Consider the following 19,488-nt stretch of genomic DNA (forward strand, 5'->3'; position numbering starts at 1 on the left):
AAGCCACAAAACAGGGAATTGGATCTGGGGTTAGAGTGAAGGACTCATACGAGCCAGGGTGTTATCCATGGTGTCCTGGTTAAATCCCACAATGCAGTAGATCTAACAGTCCTTCACCCTTATAAAAGTGTACCACAGTAAAAGCACAGCAAAGTGTAATAAAGCAAAAGCATGGCCAAGCATAGGGAAGCATGATAAAGAATAACAAGCTATGGTAAAGGATTTTAATAAACATGACAGACCATGCTATACAATTCATTTTCTTACCTCTGATTAGTCTATTAGCATTATAACTGCCCCCTTTTGTTGTGCGGAGAATCTTACAGTGTCATCTTCGACGTATATCGGCATGCTCAGAGTAGAAGAATAAAATGCAAGCAAAGACCCACCCAATCCTCACCTGAACTAAAGGCAGTAATTCTATAGTGACCATAAGAGGCAAGAAACATGATTGCAAACAATGGTTAGCACTCCTTTAGCTGGAGAATGGCAGGTTTGTATTTGTGTAATGGCTGAATTTGTTTGATTTTGATAAGTCTCTAAATATTTTATAGCAGATAAACGTCTCTCTAATATAGTACAAAAGGGGCCTTACTGTTAAAGTATTCATCTCTTTGAATAAATCCTGTAAGAGGTTTAAGCTTGAGCTTGTGAGGGCTGTAGTGATAAAGACATGTAAAAGTGCAGCTTTGCAATAACAGTTTGCTTTGCTCTGAGTTTCCCGTGGTAGAGTCACAATGGGAAATGTATTTGAAACAGGTGTCTGCCACACTGTACATACAAGATGCCTCTCTGAACAGCCCCACTGACCTCTCGATCCCTTAGGAGTAATGTGATTCCATGTTACAGAGCGACACAGCAATATGAAATCACCGCCGTCCTCCAAGCTGCTATCCAGGCAACTTCACTGTTAAACAAGGAAGATGAAGGAACATCTACCAGTGCTCTCTGATTATTGATCAGTGATCCGTCCGTAGTAGAGGTCTGCATCATTCCACCACATTTGTTAATGTTTGATATAAATGTTTAATAGTGTGTTTTTGTTAAAGGTGAGTGTATTAAATTTTGAGCCTAGTTTAAAATACTTCATTTTCATGTGAGAATGTGGGCTTTGATTGATGTCCTTTGCCAACCCCCTTCTAAAAGCTTGATTTGTGAAGTGAGGTGGTTCGACCACTAGGGGCGTGCAGCTATCATTCCTGCCCCCGTGTAACACTGTGTTGCTGCCCAGATGATTGCTGTTTACCTCGCATTGGCTTCAGTTCCACGCCCGTGTAGATCGTTTCTAAAACACAACACAGAACAACGCCTCATTCACAAATACAGGTTTTAGAAGCTGCCGTAAAAATGCATGTAATGATCTAGAATGAAAGAACAACAGAGGACACGTGAAATAGGATTTGAATCTCTCAATCTATCTGACAATGTAGATGGTAAAAAAATAAGTTGTGTACCTTTCATCACCAATAATAATAATAATAATAATAATAATAATAATAATAATAATAATAATAATAATAATAATAATAATAATAATGGTTTTGTCCCAGTGACAATACAGTGAGTGTACTGCTGAGTGGAAGTGAATATACGTAAATGGTGTGTTTTCCTTGTGCAAGCAATACTTTTAATATAACTAACCCAATTCGTAACTATGTACATTCTTCCCTTAGTCTCAGCAGGTACTGCCTATAAACACAGCTGACAACTTCGGTTGCTGGAGTAAAATGGCATTTATTTTCATTGACTCTCAACTTTTGAATGGGCGTGTCTATTTTCTTTTCCAAACCAATCATCGATCTAGGGGGCAAGGCTTTTAATATCGCGGGCCAATCACTTCCCCCTAGGCCTGAACTTTTGCCACTCTGAGCACGTTAATACATCCCGGGGGCGTGGCCGCGCCTCGCTGACTCCAGGCGCAGCATGTTAACGCTTTCAGTGCTGGATCAGCTACGGGTACGCGGGGTTTCAGTTAAAGCCACAATGTGTTTATTTGAGTTGCTCAAATTTGTATCACAGACAATGCTGATATGCATTCTGATTCTGTTTTCATTCAGTAAAGGAACACACAAATAACATGGTAACACTGTTTCAATGACATGAAACACATTGTAATTAAACTCGAGAGAGGCATGATGAAATGAGTAAAATGCAGTCCAAAGATATTTCAAGACATTTTTTAATAATACAGATTTCAGAGTCTTTCTTATATAAACTTTTAGGTGTATGTTTGAGTGTGTGGCTTCCCCTTTTCTTTGTTGAATATTGCTTTGCAAGATGAAAAAAGTCTTTCCACAACTTGTTGTATTAGTTAATCACATGAAAATATAAATAAATATAATGTGTGCAATGAAAAACTTCAATAAATCGATTATGTTACGTATTTCTACATGTAGGTATGTAGTTTATATGTGTATTATTGTGTTTTATGAATGAACATAGTTACATACATAAAGATATATTTATACATAAAAAATGCTTCAACTAGATGACTCGGCAAGCATGGTTGTGCAAGGTCATCGTGTGCAATCTACAGGTACACTGAGCTCCCCTGTACTCGGGGTTTGGGGTTCAAACGAGGAAAGCTGGGTCACTTCATCAAGTGCATCCTAAACCAAATGTACAGATTCATACATGACATCAATATTATATTCCATCAACATGTTAAAAAAATCATTCTTGTTTACAACAATGGAGGTGTTCTCCAAAAATAGTTATTCTAAAAGTGGATGCTACGCCTTTAAGAGTTAAGAAACTTGAAACCCTGTTTGCGCAACAACCAGTGCAGCACAGAGCCGCCAAAGTGTCTAGACAAACACGTGACAGGAGGCAGCCAATGGCTCCAGCTCTCTCCTAGGGGGCCCTGTGTGTGTGTATGTGTATGCGCGTGTGTGTGTTTCAGAAAGAAAAAAAGAGAGAGAAACGGAGAAAGAAAGAAATCTAGATCTCTGTTTATTCAGGTCGGAACACACGGAGCCGGACACACATTGGTGTGCAGGGATCGTTCTCAATTGAGTTTCAATACATAAGGATCTTTGGGGTTGTAGCAGCGATTGCCTTACTTTCTCCGAGAGCACACTAGGATTCTAAAAAGGAATTTATTTTGGAATTATTTTGCAGCGGAGTAGTTCCATTCATGTGCCGATCGCAGCTTTAAAAGGAAAGATCGGAAGGTGTTTCAAAGTCCAAACCCCTTAAGAGAGCACACTGTTCGGGTACTGTAGCAGCGTTGCATTCTGCTGCAACCATGTGTGATCTTCATAGCAAGCAGCATGAATGAAAGATAGATTAAAGGGACATCGTTTGGGAATAACTCTTAACGTATTTAATGCATTTTCGTATTAAGAATAAAAAGGAAAAATAGAATATTGTCTTCTTTTTTTGCAAGGTTCTTAGTAAGTGAATGCATTTTGATTTCAATGTAGCTGTGTGCAATTGTGCTACTCTTGCAATTTATTTAGCAAGGTATTGTATTTGCCCCAAATCTAATGTTGCAGTCTGGTTGCAAATACACTGCACTCGGCTGTGCAATCGTTGCACGGCATTTGCAAAAGCTTCATGTTTTACGGCGACCTTGGAACTAATTGGTATCCAGCAGGATCTGAACTAAAATAAAAAAATATCTATCTATAAATTGTCGTATGTTCAGGTCCAAACGCTCAGGTCTTGTGCGGCGACTCTGGAGAACCCGTTTGATTCCAGATAGAGAGGGGGGAGATGGAAGCAGTAAAAATAGCGAGGTGGATCGGGACGATCGGTGCAGCAGAAACCCGGAGAGAATTGACAAAACGGAACTCAGAGCGATGACCCTCAGCTCGCCCAGGGTCCGAGGAGGGGGCTGCGTGAGGACTCCTGCAGAAAGCGCCAGGACAGGCATCATTTTGGATCAAGGTGGAGATGCGTTTTGCATCCAGAGTCAGGATCATGAAAACCCCAGATCCTCGCAGGAAAGCGATTGCAAAACGGTGACCTGCTGTTTGTTTAAGGATCGGGACCACTCTGGACCCCAAACCCCAGGAACGGCTCGGGATAAAGAGCCCAGATCGTGTCGCTTCGCGCTGAGGAGCCACGCTCTTTCTGTGAGCAGTCAGGATGTTGAACCCCGCTCGGCAGTGGAGCAGGAGCTGAAATCTGCAACCTATTCTCTATTAAAAAGGCTAAAGGAGAAATCCTTGGATACCCTGGTGGAGGCCGTGGAATCGAAAGGGGGTATGCCCACCGATTGTGTGATGGTGTTCCGGACAGAGGTGCGGGTGGGCGGCCAGGCGGCTTCCCCTCAGCTACTTCTGTGCAAACTCTACCGCTGGCCAGATATGCAGCACCCGGCAGAGCTCAAACCTCTTTGCGACTGTGAGAGTTTTGGGATTTTGGACAGTCCAGCGGTGTGCTGCAATCCCTATCACTTCAGCAGGCTGTGCGGGCCAGGTAAGAACATGTATTATTATTATTATTATTATTATTATTATTATTATTATTATTATTATTATTATTATTATTATACGTCATTTACAAACGTCATCGTATCCGCAGAAGCACAGTCCAGAAGATATTTAACAGATTTTTGTTTTTGTTTTTTTCCAAACAATAATTAAATCATGTCATGAAAACTGGAATAACAACGCGTTTCAAAGTTTTGATGCTGTTAAGAAGGGTACCACTGAACTATAAAAGGTATATCAGTTTAATGATGATCTGTTGTATGTGTACAGTATTCACACCAACTTGCTTTTTTTGTAACAGAGTCATGAAGCTAGCTAGCCCAGGAGAAAGATATTTTCCCCTGGGCACGTAAACACTGTAGCACAGAATGGGTTTAGAACCTGGAGAGGACCCGCGCCAACAGGTGTGATTTTATTGGAACAGAAAACAATCCGAGTGCGATTCAAGCGGTATAGGACACGCATTCCACCTCGCGTTCGCATATTTATATCACTGTGGGATACAGAACCTAGTCACGTAAACACCAAGTGTGAGTGGTCCTTACCTCAGGTATCCGAGTAACCTTGAGATTTAGACGGTGTTTTAGCAGGGCTGTCTGTGCAGGGGTTAGAAAACCCGCAAAGCGTTGCGCAACGGACTGCCTGTAGAATGTGGGCGGGCTGGTTGCAAGAGTCAAAGATAAGAGCCTACCTACCACCTACCTACCACCTACCTACCCCTAGCTGGAAAAGCACACATTTTAATCGTGAGAAGCAAACAGTTCAATCAGCCTCTTCAAACAACTCGATGACTGTGCGGCCCAGAACGAGCAGGTCAAGTTACTCTTGTAACTGGTGAGGTAATGATTATAATTGAAAACCAATCACAAAATAAACATGCGCTTACTTGACAGGGTGTGGGGTACGTGACTGTGACCGGGTTCTCTTGGTGTGTTCTGTTTTTTAATTGTATATCCGTATGCTTTAGCAGTATTAACACATGCTTTCGACTTTGAATGGGGTTTTCATCCTGTAAAACCCCAATCTGTATTCAGAAACGTGGGAAAAGTCCATAGATGTTGAGTAAGATTCTCCACATTATCAAAATAACATTGGGTTGAAAACATATCACTCAGATACTGAAAGAAGTAATGCATTTCAGTTTGGTTTAATATTTCTATGACCAAAGTACAGTGCCTTGGAATGCATTCTGCAGAAGCGTCGTGTTGACCTACTAAAAGCCTTCATGGAATTCTTGTGTGACACGTCTGACTGGGGGAAGGCGTTTCTGTCCTGTCACCCGTAACCAAGTTTGATATTACTCAAACATCATTGCTCAAATGAAGCGGTCATCTGTGGCACCACTTTCCTCTTCGAAGCCTTTCCCTTGCAGTTTTGTGAACTGCTTCCATTGTGTCCACAGCGATCTACTCGGAAGAGTGAAAGCACTTAAAAAGTTTATATGGACGTTTTGTTAAGCTGTTTTATTGGATGCTTGTGATCCAGAATCTGCTGCTTTAAAAAAAAAAAAAAAAAAAAAAAAAAAAGCGCTATTAAAAATACTTTAAAACAATCTGGTTTACTGGTCTACAATGTGAGTGTCAGTTGGCTGTTCGCAGCCCGCAATCACGTTTTACTTTGAAAGGAAACCATAAATGAAAGATAAGAAACGGTTTTTTTTGTTGTTGTCAAAGTGTCCTTCAGTTTTAACCACACGCTTTACCAAGCCCCTCGCAAGAAAACTAAGTACATCTTAAATCGCTGGTCTTTGATGCATTTTGCACATCGCTCATACGCACTGATGTATGGCCTGATAAGGTAGTATTTATTCTGTCACTGATGTAGACGATTTTGACTTTTCCTCGGACTCCATGAAGCATTACAAGTCACATGGTGAGATTAAAGATACACTTGTTTTCTTGTTCTGTTGGAAATAGTGTGCTATATGAACTTATCCTATTCGTGACATTTTTATTACAATAAAATCACGTTATTGTTAATATATTATATATACATACAATTATAAAATTAGTGTCTTGTCCTAAAACAAGTTTAATTATATAAAAACACGTTTTCCCCTAAAAAAAATAAAGGAATTGAGAAGTGTTATTTTTAGTATGTGTTTTGTAATTAGAATGTGTAAATTGGCGTTATATCAATTCCATAGGGCATACGTAGAAGCGGCTTACACAAACTTTTTGATTACTTTTTAGAACTGAGCAGGAGCGTGCAAAACAAACACACACACACACACTAATGGTTTGTTTCAATAACGAGAGCTAAGATTTAAATAAGCACAGTTTTTTTCTTTCTTTTTTTTCTTTTATTTGGCCAGGCATTATTCCTTTGAAATGAGATCAGTTTCAAGTTGTACTTTAAAAGCCCTTTTTTTCCTAAGGAGGTCCCCTCAGCTATTTAGGTAAAGGAGCGGTGATAATATGCAGTTTGCGTACTGCTGGCGCCGGCCGGACTAGCTGTTTATCTGGCTGACTGCGGATCCACGCAATTACTGTTCTCTTAAAGCAGCAACAGCACTATTATTTCTTGACATGCCGTTTCATAGCTTTTTGCACACGTACCGCATTTTCCAAATGCTGCAAGCTATTTTCTCTATAGAAATCGGATTGAAACGGTTACTTTATTAAATATAATTACTTTTAACTGTAGTGTGTTTTTTTTTCTTCTTTTTTTAATGGTGCATGTCAAAACATTTTATTTAATAGGAAAATTACCTCTTGTGTTGCAGTAAACAAGACAAAAAGCACACAAACCAAACAATTGTGTTTTATTTTCAATATACTAACACCACCTTATCATAATGCTATGATAACTTGGCTCAATGCTGTTGTAAGTTTAGCCACGAGAAAACACTACTATGTATTTATTTCACTAATAAATGTCCAGGTGCTTAAAGAGTAGTAATGATATTTGATCATTGATCGATGTTTTCTTTTTTTAGAGTCTCCCCCTCCTCCATACTCCCGGCTTTCTCCTAATGAAGAGTTTAAGCCACTGGGTAAGTAGAAAAGTAGACTGTTTCAATTACCCTATTATACGTTTCCATCATGGCCATCTGGCCGCTTTCATTTAACGGGCTGCGATGACGTCACACTCCCTTTGATCCAGTTTGACTGAGAATGGCAGGACCCAGTGAAGAGTGCCACTCAAACTGTACCTGCTGGTCTGCAGCAATTTGCTGTTTCATATTTACAAAAAAACATATATATTATAACAATGCAACAAACCCCACGTGGTGAACTAGCGTTAATATCATTAAGCCTGTTGATATTATACACACAGGGGGACATAACGTTGCAGGAAACAGTTGCATAGTTTTACTTTTTCTGTTAAATCATATTTGGATACAAAACCTTATGACGCATCCCTAAGGATCCTTATATACGAGTTCTTTCACATTTTTGATTGCCACATACAGCAGCAGTCACTTAACAGGGCTGTTTGTGTGGGTGATAAAGTCATCCTAGAATATGGGACAGGTTGGTTGTTTGTTAATAAGAGTAAACTGGTCAAATAAAAACATGCCGTTTTGTTTAATTCAACATGCTTTTAGCTAAGTCCCAAAGCAAACCACATTTAAAGTGTTTAATTGGAGTGGTTCGGCTAGCCAGGGACACAGTGGCTGCTTACTTCTTATAACAAAGTTTTGCCTCAGTTTGAACGCAAAGGAAGGAAGGAAGGAAGCAAGCAAGAATAAACAACGTCAGGAATTTTAATGGTGGCAATTAAGTACAGTAGCTATGAATTGTTTAGCTCCTTAATGTAACCTTATCCAGTCGACACCAAGTTCCAACCTGCTTTATAAACTGAACCTTCTTTTGTGGGCTTTGAGAATGCTGCACTGAAGTTTGTATCCAGAAAGAAATGTCACACTCTCTCATATATTTGGCTATACATTTTATTACTGGATGAGCAACCTATCCCTCAGAACTAGCCATTTTACAGTATGGATCCAGGTAAAGATTCCTTTAAAGGCAATTTATTGTTTTATTTTATGGACTATGGTGGGTTTTAAGGTATAACTATAATGATGAGCATGCAATATGTATTTGACTAAAGGACTTATTAGATTTCTCTTGTGGCAGGGCTTCATATGCCAGCAGCTACAGTACACAGTGACAGGTTTGCTTCTAATATATTTCCTTTGTTAACAGATCTTTCAGATTCAACATTGTCATACACTGAAACTGAGGCTACAAATTCTCCCAACGTCACTCCCAGGGACTTCTCAGGTAAAGCGTGCTCACAGATCTAACTCTTCCATGCCTATTCTGTGTATATTCACAGTAGTGTTGTATCACATGAATCCTCAAGCTATCCTTTGAGAAGTGCTGAACACAAGTTAACAGCTCTTCCTAAAGGCAGAACTGCATCTGGCACGAAGCTGCTGTTTGTTTGTTGTTGTGTTTTTTTTTTTGCATGAGTTGGTCATTCACGTTGGAATGCCTTACCTCTAGATCAGTGTTTTCATTTCAAACTTGAACTGATTTGAAGTCCACATGTTTCACTGTTACACTGTGCCTTTGAAATGCGACCGCTAAGCTTGTAGGATTTTTGTTGGTCATTTCATTTTTCAGGAGCTGTTCTTCAGTTCGTGTTGCCTGTCATAGGTATATGTAACCCACGTTTCTATATAGAAGTAAGTCTGCACCATCTAGTGATATGCTACTTTGCAAACGAGTTTCCTTTATTTTTGCTGGCAGTACTCTGCTGTGCACTAGATGGCGCTGGTGCTTACTAATATAAAGACACTTTGGCAGATCTAGCCTACTTTACATATGTCTCATATGTCTATGGCAACTAGAACTGAAGAGCAGCTCCTGAACTAATAGTCAAATCACCTTCACACAACATAATAGTAATAATAATAATAATAATAATAATAATAATAATAATAATAATAATAATAATAGCAAGTTATGAAAAAAAAGTACTTTACTCTTTAGAATTCCAGTGCATTTAGTCATGCATCGTTTGTTTTAGTTTTTTTTTTTGGGGGGGGGGGGGGGGGTGGAGGGGTGTATGAAATACTGTCATATTATGTCTTGCTGAAATGTGCAATTTGATTTCACATGCATCATGTTTTGGCAGTGATTGGATTGGCTCTGTGTTTGTGTTCTCCAGTTTTGGTTGCTGTTGGTAATGGTTTGCATTTGAGGTCGAGCGTGTGAGAGTAGTCTTGTTTGTTTCGTGCAATGGCTATGCTGGCACTGAATGAGAAAGTTATCTATTTTTAAACCAGCCAAAGGTGTGAGCTTTCTTGTGGTTTCTTTTGATTACTAGGATTGCCATTTAAAACTTGAGCAATAACGTATGAGGTCAGTGCTGTGCTGGGACTACACCTAGAGGTAGGCAGGGGAGCAGGGACTGTGCAAGCAGTGAAATACTTCAATACTTGCATTATGACAGGCACTGCCACATAAGGACTTCTTGTCAAGCCTTTAGTACTGTACTGTACCCTATGTGGCAGTCCTCAAAGTGGGGAGGTCACGAAACATTTCATGGGGTCGCAAAACAAGCAGACCTACTATATTAAACGGCTACAGAGAATCGCGGCACGCCTTCATCAGAAAGTAGATCTTGCATCTTGAAACTCTTGTCAGGTTTAAGAAAACACTTTTTTTTCTGTTTATATAACTGATTCACTGTTCCTGTAAATGTTATTATTATTATTATTATTATTATTATTTATTTCTTAGCAGACGCCCTTATCCAGGGCGACTTACAATTGTTACAAGATATCACATTATTTTTACATACAATTACATTATTTTTTTTTACATACAATTACCCATTTATACAGTTGGGTTTTTACTGGAGCAATCTAGGTAAAGTACCTTGCTCAAGGGTACAGCAGCAGTGTCCCCCACTGGGGATTGAACCCACAACCCTCCGGTCAAGAGTCCAGAGCCCTAACCACTACTCCACACTGCTGCCCTATGTTGCTAGTAGATGATTTTCTTTTTCAATAGAGGGGTACTGTCAGATCAAGGTCCTAGGATAAAAGTCTGATATGGGTGGCATCTTGGTGGTGTAACCAGTGAAATGTTATTGGGATCTTTTCTGTAAAATTTCTGTTGTGTTTTTTGCGCTCGGCATTTTGTTCACAGAGTGATGTAATTGCTTATGGGTGAGGCAGGATTTGCTTGTCTCCGTACAACTTAAAGGAAATGCAAACAAACCAGGCTGCTTTCCGATTAAAATGTGGTTAAGCCTTTCCAATGTTATTATCAGTGCTATTATGTTTTTAAACAAAAATGAGTCTCCTTAGTTTTCTTTTCCATAAAGCGATCCACAAAGCCTTAGTGTTTTCTGAGTTTATCTTTCAGACATGAAAGATTTAAATCTTCAAACCTTCAAAAAATTCATAAAGTTTTTTTCCTTACCTTCTCTTAGTTTTTTTTTTTTTTTTTTTTTACTTCATCAAAAGCTATTTAAACTTCCCCAAGATGAAGGTTTCATAGTAAAAGACAGCCTGTCGCTGGTGTTTTGTTTAAAACTGGGAGGGTATGATAAAATGTATTCTGTGGTGAAAGTGGTGTTTTTAACTGGAACAATATAAAGATAAAATGCGACCAGGCTTGCACTGTAATTGGATACTCCCTCTCCCGCAGTGCAGTTTCAAATAGTGCAACTCTTAATAACAGAGTGTGTGGCTGGCTGATTTATATTTCCCTTGTGGATGGACTTTGAACTCAAGGATAAGAGATAGACTAGAAAGTGAAGTCACGCTGTCAGTGAGCCGAGATGCCCGGGAGATGGAAATCGGAACTCCTGCTGAAATGGGTTTCAGGTTTTTTTTTTTAAAAAAAAAGCAGCTTAAAAGGCATTTAGCCCTGCAAAGATGTTTTATTTTTTGGACAGCTGATACTTTTTCTTGCACCCACAAATATGTTTTATTGTAGATAGAATTGTTTTTACACACACTAGGATGTAAATACGACTCCTATTGCATAGCAGTGTCACCCATTCCAGGTTTTAATACAAGCTTGATTAGCCACAGTATATAGACAACAGGCTCAGGTGAGTCTTATTAAACTCATAGTAAAACCAGGAATCGATCAAACTGTATGCAATGGGAGTCCTATTTCCAACCCTGCAAACATTACTGAATCAACTATTTTGTTTTCACAGACCTAAAGACATTGCGCTACATTATCCATATTGTGTTAATGGATCAATCCACAAAATATTCAAGTAATTATTTTTTTCTGTTTTTTTTGGTTTTGTTATTTTTACTACATGGTGCCATTTGAGTGAACCATCTTCACAGCGTAGTCCTCCGAAAGTGTCTTCATGTATTGGTGATGAAAGCACAGTAGAAACCAAGCCCTTGTTTACTGTTGCCACAGTAAGTCTTTTGAAGAATGAAGGTGAAAAAGGGTTTCTGTGAGTTCTGGGATTTCTAAAAGAACATTGCAATCCTCTTAATTATCTTGTTTAACACAAACTTGGATGCCTGCACAGCAAGGAGGTTCATTCTTTCCTTGGCTTGCAGTGTAGGTCTAGGAGAATGAAGAAATGAAACGTCAGGTATCTGTGTGGTTGGCGAGTAAGTAAGTGCTCCCTGAAGAAAATGGCTGAGATTAAATGGTAAAGCTCTTAAAAGCAATGCTCGGGGACATCTTCAGCCATCCTGGGATAAGGAGGGGATGCTGTTGCAAAACGGAGAAAAGCTTTGTGGTTTTAGTGAAGCAACCTATTTTCAAGGCAAGAGCCATTCAAAGTCCCTGCCGGTAAGCCCATTGCACAACTGCAGCTTTTTAAATGGGCCCTTGGTTTCGAAATTTGCATTGCAGTGTCTCAGTGACGATCTGCCCAGGTATACATAATGTTTGCTTTTGTTAACTGAAAATAAAATTGGTCTTACCGGAATTCTGCCCAAAGAGCAAAAACAGGGTATCGTCTTCCTTTACGAAAGCAGAACAGTTCATGTTGTCTCGCTTCAGTGGAATGAATGCGGTCCTCAAACGAATACAGTCTACGCTTGTAGGCATAGTCCACAGAAGGATGGTTTTGAAGAACTTTATTTGTAAATCAAGCAGTTTCTTGTGGCTTTCATGTTGTACTGCTGGGTTTCTGTAGAAAACAGGTATTTGACTTCAAAAGCATTTTAGGAAGTGGATGCTTCACCACAAGCATTCCTTTGAGGCCCCAATTGCTCATAACCAAAGTCAAACATTTAGAGGAAAGCTGTTTTTAACTACAGTTAACGAGTTTCCCTTTTTAAAACGAATATTACAGTTGCATGTTATCGACCACAAGGATGGCTGTTCCCCATATTCAATGGAGATGTCTTCACAGATGGAATTATTATGCTTCTGAATCTAATTAGCAGAGCTATTTGGTGCTTGCTGTTTCTGACTTGCTACGTTTTGTAAGATCTTTTTTCAGTAAACCAGGTAGATTGAGGGATATGTTTGTGTTAATTGGATAAGCTGTATTCTAAACAGCATATAGTGATTCTGTCCATCTCTAGCTTTGCACCTGTTTCCTCGCCGAGTTCCTGTGCTAGTTTTCAGATCAATCTGAATTGTCCATGTATTGCACTCAAAGTGAATCCCATTGCTTCCTGAATAGAGCTCCACATAAAGAATGCAATGCCTACCGGGATTCCCGTGCCAGTTGACGGGTGGTCTCTTCCGGAATTCTCAGCTCTGGTTATGGAACTTTCATTGGCTAGAAAAGGAACATGCTAAATTTGAGTCTTTTGTTAAGGATTTATTGGGCCTGGGGTGGATGCATATTTGTAAAAATACTAGTGGCACTTTCTTGTGGGATTAAAAAAAAAAGATGCATAACTTAAAAAAAAAAAAACGTTGGTCTCTCTTTGATTAGGAGGAACAATTGCATAAGCAGACATCAGGTTTTCCTAGTTTTATTATTGCAATTCCCTTATTTATTTATTGATTTAATATGAATGATTTTATAATCACTCACATATTTGATAGTGCATTTATTGACTTGTATTCTCTTGCTTCTGAATGTGCTACTGCCCTTTGATTAAGTGGAACAAGGATTTCATGTATAATTCAACATGTCATATACACAGTATTTGTAGTAACTGTACAACCCTGTAATGTGGTTTGGAGTTGACTGGCCTGTTATTGAAGCTTAATTATGGCAATTAGCTGAAAAAAAAAAAACATTGACAGGGCCTTTTAAGGAAAACATGATATAAATAAATGCAAACTTGCTTCCTCCATCGCATTCTAATTGCACGCTTGGTCCGTCTCCCTTTAAAGACAACTTGCATGCTGCATTCTTAGAACCACATGCACTATTAGCCTTTTGTAAAGCATACAGGATTCCAGGAGCCGTGTATTGAGAAGCTGTCACGTTGTTGTTTGCTCTTCGGGTCATTTCTGTTGATGAGAGAGAAAGCTGATGCTCTGTAGTCCTGGAGGAATTTCAGTTTGTATAAGGACCAGCTGATAGCATCAGGACTGTAAGCCATGTATAGCAGGGTACTGGAGGGACACTCGCCCTTTTGTGAGGCACACAAAGACTGCATTTGAAAACCTGTAATCCACTTTTTACATATTTTAGATTTTAACAACCATATCGCCTTTTCACAAAATTCCAATTGAATTAATTAGCCTGCTTTTACATTCATCGTTCATTTTGACTGGCCAGTTACTTTGGCAATAAAATTGTTATAGCCATGTTAGTTTTTGGTAACAGATTTGTGAGTGCAAAAATATGTTTTTATGAACAAAGTGGTGCGTGTTAGTATATAATATTAAAATACTGTGCTGTATTTTTATATCACAATTTTCCTACCTTAAGCCCTATTGCATTTTTTTTCTCTCCCTAATTTTGTCCTTTTTTTGTTAAAAGTCCCTTTATGCTTCCAAAGCTTTAAAATAGAGCGTCTTAGACACATATAAACGTGCAAGGGCATCCCCACGTGTACAGGACACAAGTGAAAGAGAGCAGACCACCTGGCTTTGCATGTTTGGCCCATAAGCGTGGGATGTAGGCATCCTGTCAATGTTTTGGCATCTTTATAATGAGTTTATAAAGTATAATAAACAGCAGGCCAATTCAATAATACTGGTCCTCCAGACATATTAAGGCTATACTCTATACTCTACACATGCTGTAGCTTATTGCCATTTAGGATAGTTCTTTATTATTTGAACTCTTTTTAAAAGTTTATTTGCACCCAGCTGTGCTGCATTAGAGTGGCGCTCTCCTTGGCATCTTCTCTGTTAATCTGTTAAGTATTCCAACATTGCGACAGTTTCGAAAATATGAAATAAACGGCCAGAGGGGCTTTTGAACAATAGTAAGGAAATAAAAACAAGACAGACATCTGTCTCTCTTCATTCATTGTGATTTTATATGAAGAGTGCCATGATTTATGAAAACTCTTTGATAAGCTTTTGGTCCTGTTTATTTTCTAAATTAAGTTCAAACTTTAAAAATGTTTTTTTTTTTTTTTTTTTGGAAAATAACAAACAAACTAGAAACAGCGCGGCTAATGAATGGAAATGCTTCCTGTCAGAAGTTGCCAAATGCTACTGAAAGTCTTGTGTTAACTTACACTGCTGTGCAAAATTGTCCACTGCAAGGTGAGAACCCATTAGTACCACCCTTTCAACATGCGTGGTTTGAGTAGCAGAAGCAGGGTTCATTTTATACTGCTTTGTGATCCTCATTCTGGATGTTAGCCGGGCTAACATGTAAACTGCTGCACTACATCCCACATGAAAGATTCTGTAGAGCGAGTTCAGTAACTAGCTGGTAAGAAGCTGCTTTGTTCTGTAGCACTTTAATTAAGATCCGTGGTCAGGGCGCATTCCTGTGCTTTGTGCTCTGACCCCCCCCCCCCCCCCACCCCCCCACCCCACCCCCCCCCACCACCCCCCCCCACCCCCCCCCTTGACCAAGAGCCACGGCTGTCTGTTCCTTATCATGATACTTTTATGAGCTCATTAGTGGGGGTCGCTTGCAAAGGAAATCAACAGATTTCATGAAGAATCCTAGTTGACTCAATTAATTAGCTTACGTTCCTCTAAAAGGTGAATCGGTTTATTTTGGACACTTGTAACCTACTTGCTTATTCCATATTATTACTCATAGTGTCACAAAATATTCTTTCACTGTTTCACTATTGCCAGTTTCAGCTCGTTGTTAGCGTCAGTTTCATCAATCCCTCTTTGTAATTTTGAAACTCTGCCAAGAAGTCCTAAACTCAAAACACAGTTTACTCACTTTAATAACGAGAGGGCTGAAAACATTTGACAACTCACAACTGTACGCCTCACTGTATTGTATGTCCCTCTCCCAGGCCCCCCAAAAATATCTAAACTGTAATATTTGTTCAAAAAAATGTTTATAAAGAATGTAATCTGATAGATGTAGTTTCATGCCATTTCTTTCTTTTTTTTTAAATGGCTTTTCTTTTTATTCTGTTGACAATTAAGTTGATTAAAAATACACGACTTTTGATTCCTTTGTTTTAATGCCAGATGGAAAGAATGCATTTCTGCACAAATTAGATTTTTTGCCAAACAAAAATGCAGGTTATTATCGGCCAGTAAATAGAAACCAGACCCTTTGTGCTCTCATGCTGGAGCTGTAAGGAACTGATATCGTAAAACACACACACACACTCACTCACGCACACACCTATCCGCACACTGCTTCATCAGCTTAACCTTTTACCTCCCCAAGTCCCAATTTAAAGGTCCATTACTACTTTCTGGGATTCCACTGACAATTCTGGGAACCTGCTGTGAATTATTGACTCTTAAGCCAGTGTTCTTCAACCAGGTGTTTATGAATGAAGTGATATGAGGGGAAACCCCAGAAAGAACCGCCATCACCAGAACAAGGAGCTTTTCCCCTCTTCCTTCTAACAGCACTAGTTAGCTACAGCTAGTCAGCCCCCCTGAGGCACCTCTTAAACAGAATCATCACCAACCCAGGTATCCACGACTGTGCGATGGTGTTCCACATCACAAAACCAAACATAAATTCACTATTGAATACAACTAGATTCTAAACATCCTTCCTGGAGGTATTTCATAAACTGGCAACCCACAACGATCACGAGTATCAACGGACAAGCTACAAATTCCTCTGCATCAGATCTGCAGACCAACCCACAAGGCCAGCTTTTGACGGCTGGCTTGGAAGGCACTCGACAGATTCGGTCTGCCCTGCCTTCATCAGTCTCTTCAGGGGGGAGATGAAGAACTTGCTGGGTGATCGGCACGCTGCACATCCTTGAACAATATTGCAGACAGACTTGCTGGGCCAGCTCTATGCACAATGCATTCGGCATATTTGTTTATTTATTTATTCTTATGAATATTTCAATAGGAAAACACTCATTTGAAATGGAACATCTGTTGAAGGACAGAATAAAATACAAACCGTTTCATAGATGGCTTTCTTACATTATATTACGGTAATTTTCTTTCCACTAATTTTTTTAAAAACTTTGAAAACTCTGGTTATATCATTCTAGCAGGGCCTTGTTTGTGTTAACAGCGTACTTATTTGTATGTCTAAACAATACAGTTCTGAAACTAAAAGTACACAACAAAACAAATTATATTAAAAATCTAAAAACAAACAAACAAACAAACAAGGTCTTACCTCAAGGGGATTTTAAGAGGCTTGAAATTTGAATAGGAGCCAGGCAGCGCTATGAAATGAGCAACGAACACGCAGGGGTGCAGTGGCACGCCAGCCCGGCCTGCCAGGCCCCCGCACACAGCAAGCTCCTGCCTGGAAGGGAAAACTCCATTGAGGACCAGCTGGTTGTAATTGTATGCTCTTCATGGCTATCTTAATGGCTGACAGTTCCAGTGAGTTAAAACAACAACATAAGAAAGCCACTCTGTAGCGCTTCAGAAGAGGGAGAAGGAACTCCTGAGAACACAACGCTTTTAACCATTTACCTCCCAGCTTTCAGTACAGGGCTGGGAATAAGACTCCCATTGCACAGTGCTTTGATGGTACACTCAACTGGCACCACCTATCAAGTAGTAGAACATACATAATTTTTGCCAATATTTTGTGGATTGATCCATTAACACAGTATGAAGTCTTAAACTGGATAATGTAGGGTACGTGTCTTTAGGTCTGTGAAAAGAAAATAGTTGGTTCAGTAATGTCTGTAGGGTTGTGTGGCAGGCTGGCTTGCAGTGGTGAGGTGTGGTGACGTCACGGATCAGGAAGTAACAGAACCACAACAATGAATGGGCGGGTGAAACTGAACGCAACGGCATTCAGCTGATTTTAATAAATAAATAAACAAAACAAATGATTTGAACAAAACAACCAAAAACAAAAGGGCACGAGGGCCAAACGAATAAACAGACAAACAAGTAAGTGTCGTGCTGGCTAATCCAGCACATTTTAGCAATTGTTTATTTTAAAGTCTGTCTCCTCTCTATCTCCCCGTACCTCCTCTCTGTACACACCACCCTGCAGCACGGACAGCTGCAGGTTCTTATACTCTGGCCGAGGGGTTAACTAGCTGTTAATTATCTTATTACCCCTCGGCCACAGTCTGCACGCGTTTGGTAAGGATGCGCGACTGTCAGCTAGTTAAATAATCAGTAGCTGATCAGTCACGCATCCTCACGAGGTTTTAAATTATAAATAATAACAAAAGACGCGGCGCTTTTAACTGCGCCGCAAACAAAAATACAAATAATAATAAATAGGGGCGGGACACTCCGCCACAGGTTGGAAATAGGACTCCCATTGCAAAGCAGGTCCATTCTTGGTTTTACTATGAGTTTAATAAGACACACCTGAGCTTGTTACCTATACATGGTGGCTAATCAGGCTCGTATTAAAACTTGGAATGGGTGAAACTGCTATGCAATAGGAGTTATTTCCATCCCTGTAATATTGTGAACACAATGGTAACAGATTGTTTAGGGCTACTGAATGCCAACACAAATTTTAAAGGCTTCAACAAGAACACAAAACTGTTCTTTAAAGGCAAGATTATCAATTCGATGTCGGGTGGCTGTATTCCAACATCTATTTTTATGTCGAACCAGCTCTCCTAATTAATTTTATTTATACAAACTTGAAAGGCGTTCTCCAGATTTAAAATAATTAAATACAAATAAAATAATGAATTATATTCTGTGTTTGGTGTTGCAGCTCAGTTCTCTTTTCTCTTAAAAGTCACCATTTTAACAGTAGAGGAAAATATCCAAAATAAACAGTACATTGAAATTGATCAGTCGCGAGTCGTGAAAAACTCTGAAACTTGTCGCTTTTCAACGAAGGACGCGATTCGACTCAATAAAACAAACCAGCTCCTCTAAAAGACCAGCGGGTTTATCACTGATTGAATTGCAGGAAGGTTGAAATGACCTCAACCTGAAAGAGGTCGCGGTCGGGTGAGAATAATGGCATTTTCCTGTTTCTGTTCATGGCCTGTAGAAAACGATGCTGCAGCTACTTCTGCGACTGTTCAAGTAATCGGTCACTGACTTGTATATACAGCTTGTATATGTTCTAGTTTACATGCAGTACAGGAATGTAACGTAAAGCAGAAACATTGCAGTTGTTGCTGCTGCTGGTGTTGTTAAAGAAGTCTTAACTTTGGGCCTGCTGTGTGTTCCTGTAGGTCGTCACTGTATCGTTATTTCTCAGGGCAGCCCGGAGGAGAGTGCTGATAGACTGCTTGTTTGGGCTGGGTTCAGTTTCCAAGGTACTCCGCAGCCCAGCAGCACTCCCAGTGGGAGAGCAGTACATCAGGATACGGGATGTGGAAATAATGTGACTCGAGTACTTCCACACGGCTGCCTCTCCACCTCAGAATAAGGTTGCGGATTGTTTATTTGAGGGGAAAGAGGCCTCAGCCAAACATCCTGTTTGAAACCTGACTGGTAGCAGTGCTGAAGTGCTGTAACTTTAATCCCTGTGAATGGTCTTTTGATGCGGGGGGAGGGGAAGGCTATGGAATTCTAAAAAAGAACTGCAACATTTTTTTGTATTTTCTTTATTTAGGGAGTGGGTTAAGAGGTTGTGCTGTGGTTTTAGTAATCTGTGCTCGGATAGGAAGAAG

The 19,488-nt window shown here is 39.7% G+C and overlaps 1 protein-coding gene across 1 annotated transcript in view; it reads left to right on the forward strand.

Annotated features, from left to right (window-relative positions):
- The first annotated feature begins 2,807 nt into the window (after positions 1-2,807).
- Positions 2,808-19,488, forward strand: part of LOC117427922 (mothers against decapentaplegic homolog 6-like) — a 29,684-nt gene continuing 13,003 nt past the window's right edge. Inside the window, exons 1-3 of the mRNA XM_034046315.3 lie at positions 2,808-4,425; positions 7,378-7,434; positions 8,591-8,668. Of these exons, the coding sequence (XP_033902206.3) occupies positions 3,642-4,425; positions 7,378-7,434; positions 8,591-8,668 (919 nt within the window). The 5' untranslated portion in view covers positions 2,808-3,641. The remainder of the gene's footprint in view (positions 4,426-7,377; positions 7,435-8,590; positions 8,669-19,488) is intronic.

Source organism: Acipenser ruthenus, chromosome 21 (assembly GCF_902713425.1).
Source record: "Acipenser ruthenus chromosome 21, fAciRut3.2 maternal haplotype, whole genome shotgun sequence".
Taxonomy (NCBI): Eukaryota; Metazoa; Chordata; class Actinopteri; order Acipenseriformes; family Acipenseridae; genus Acipenser; species Acipenser ruthenus.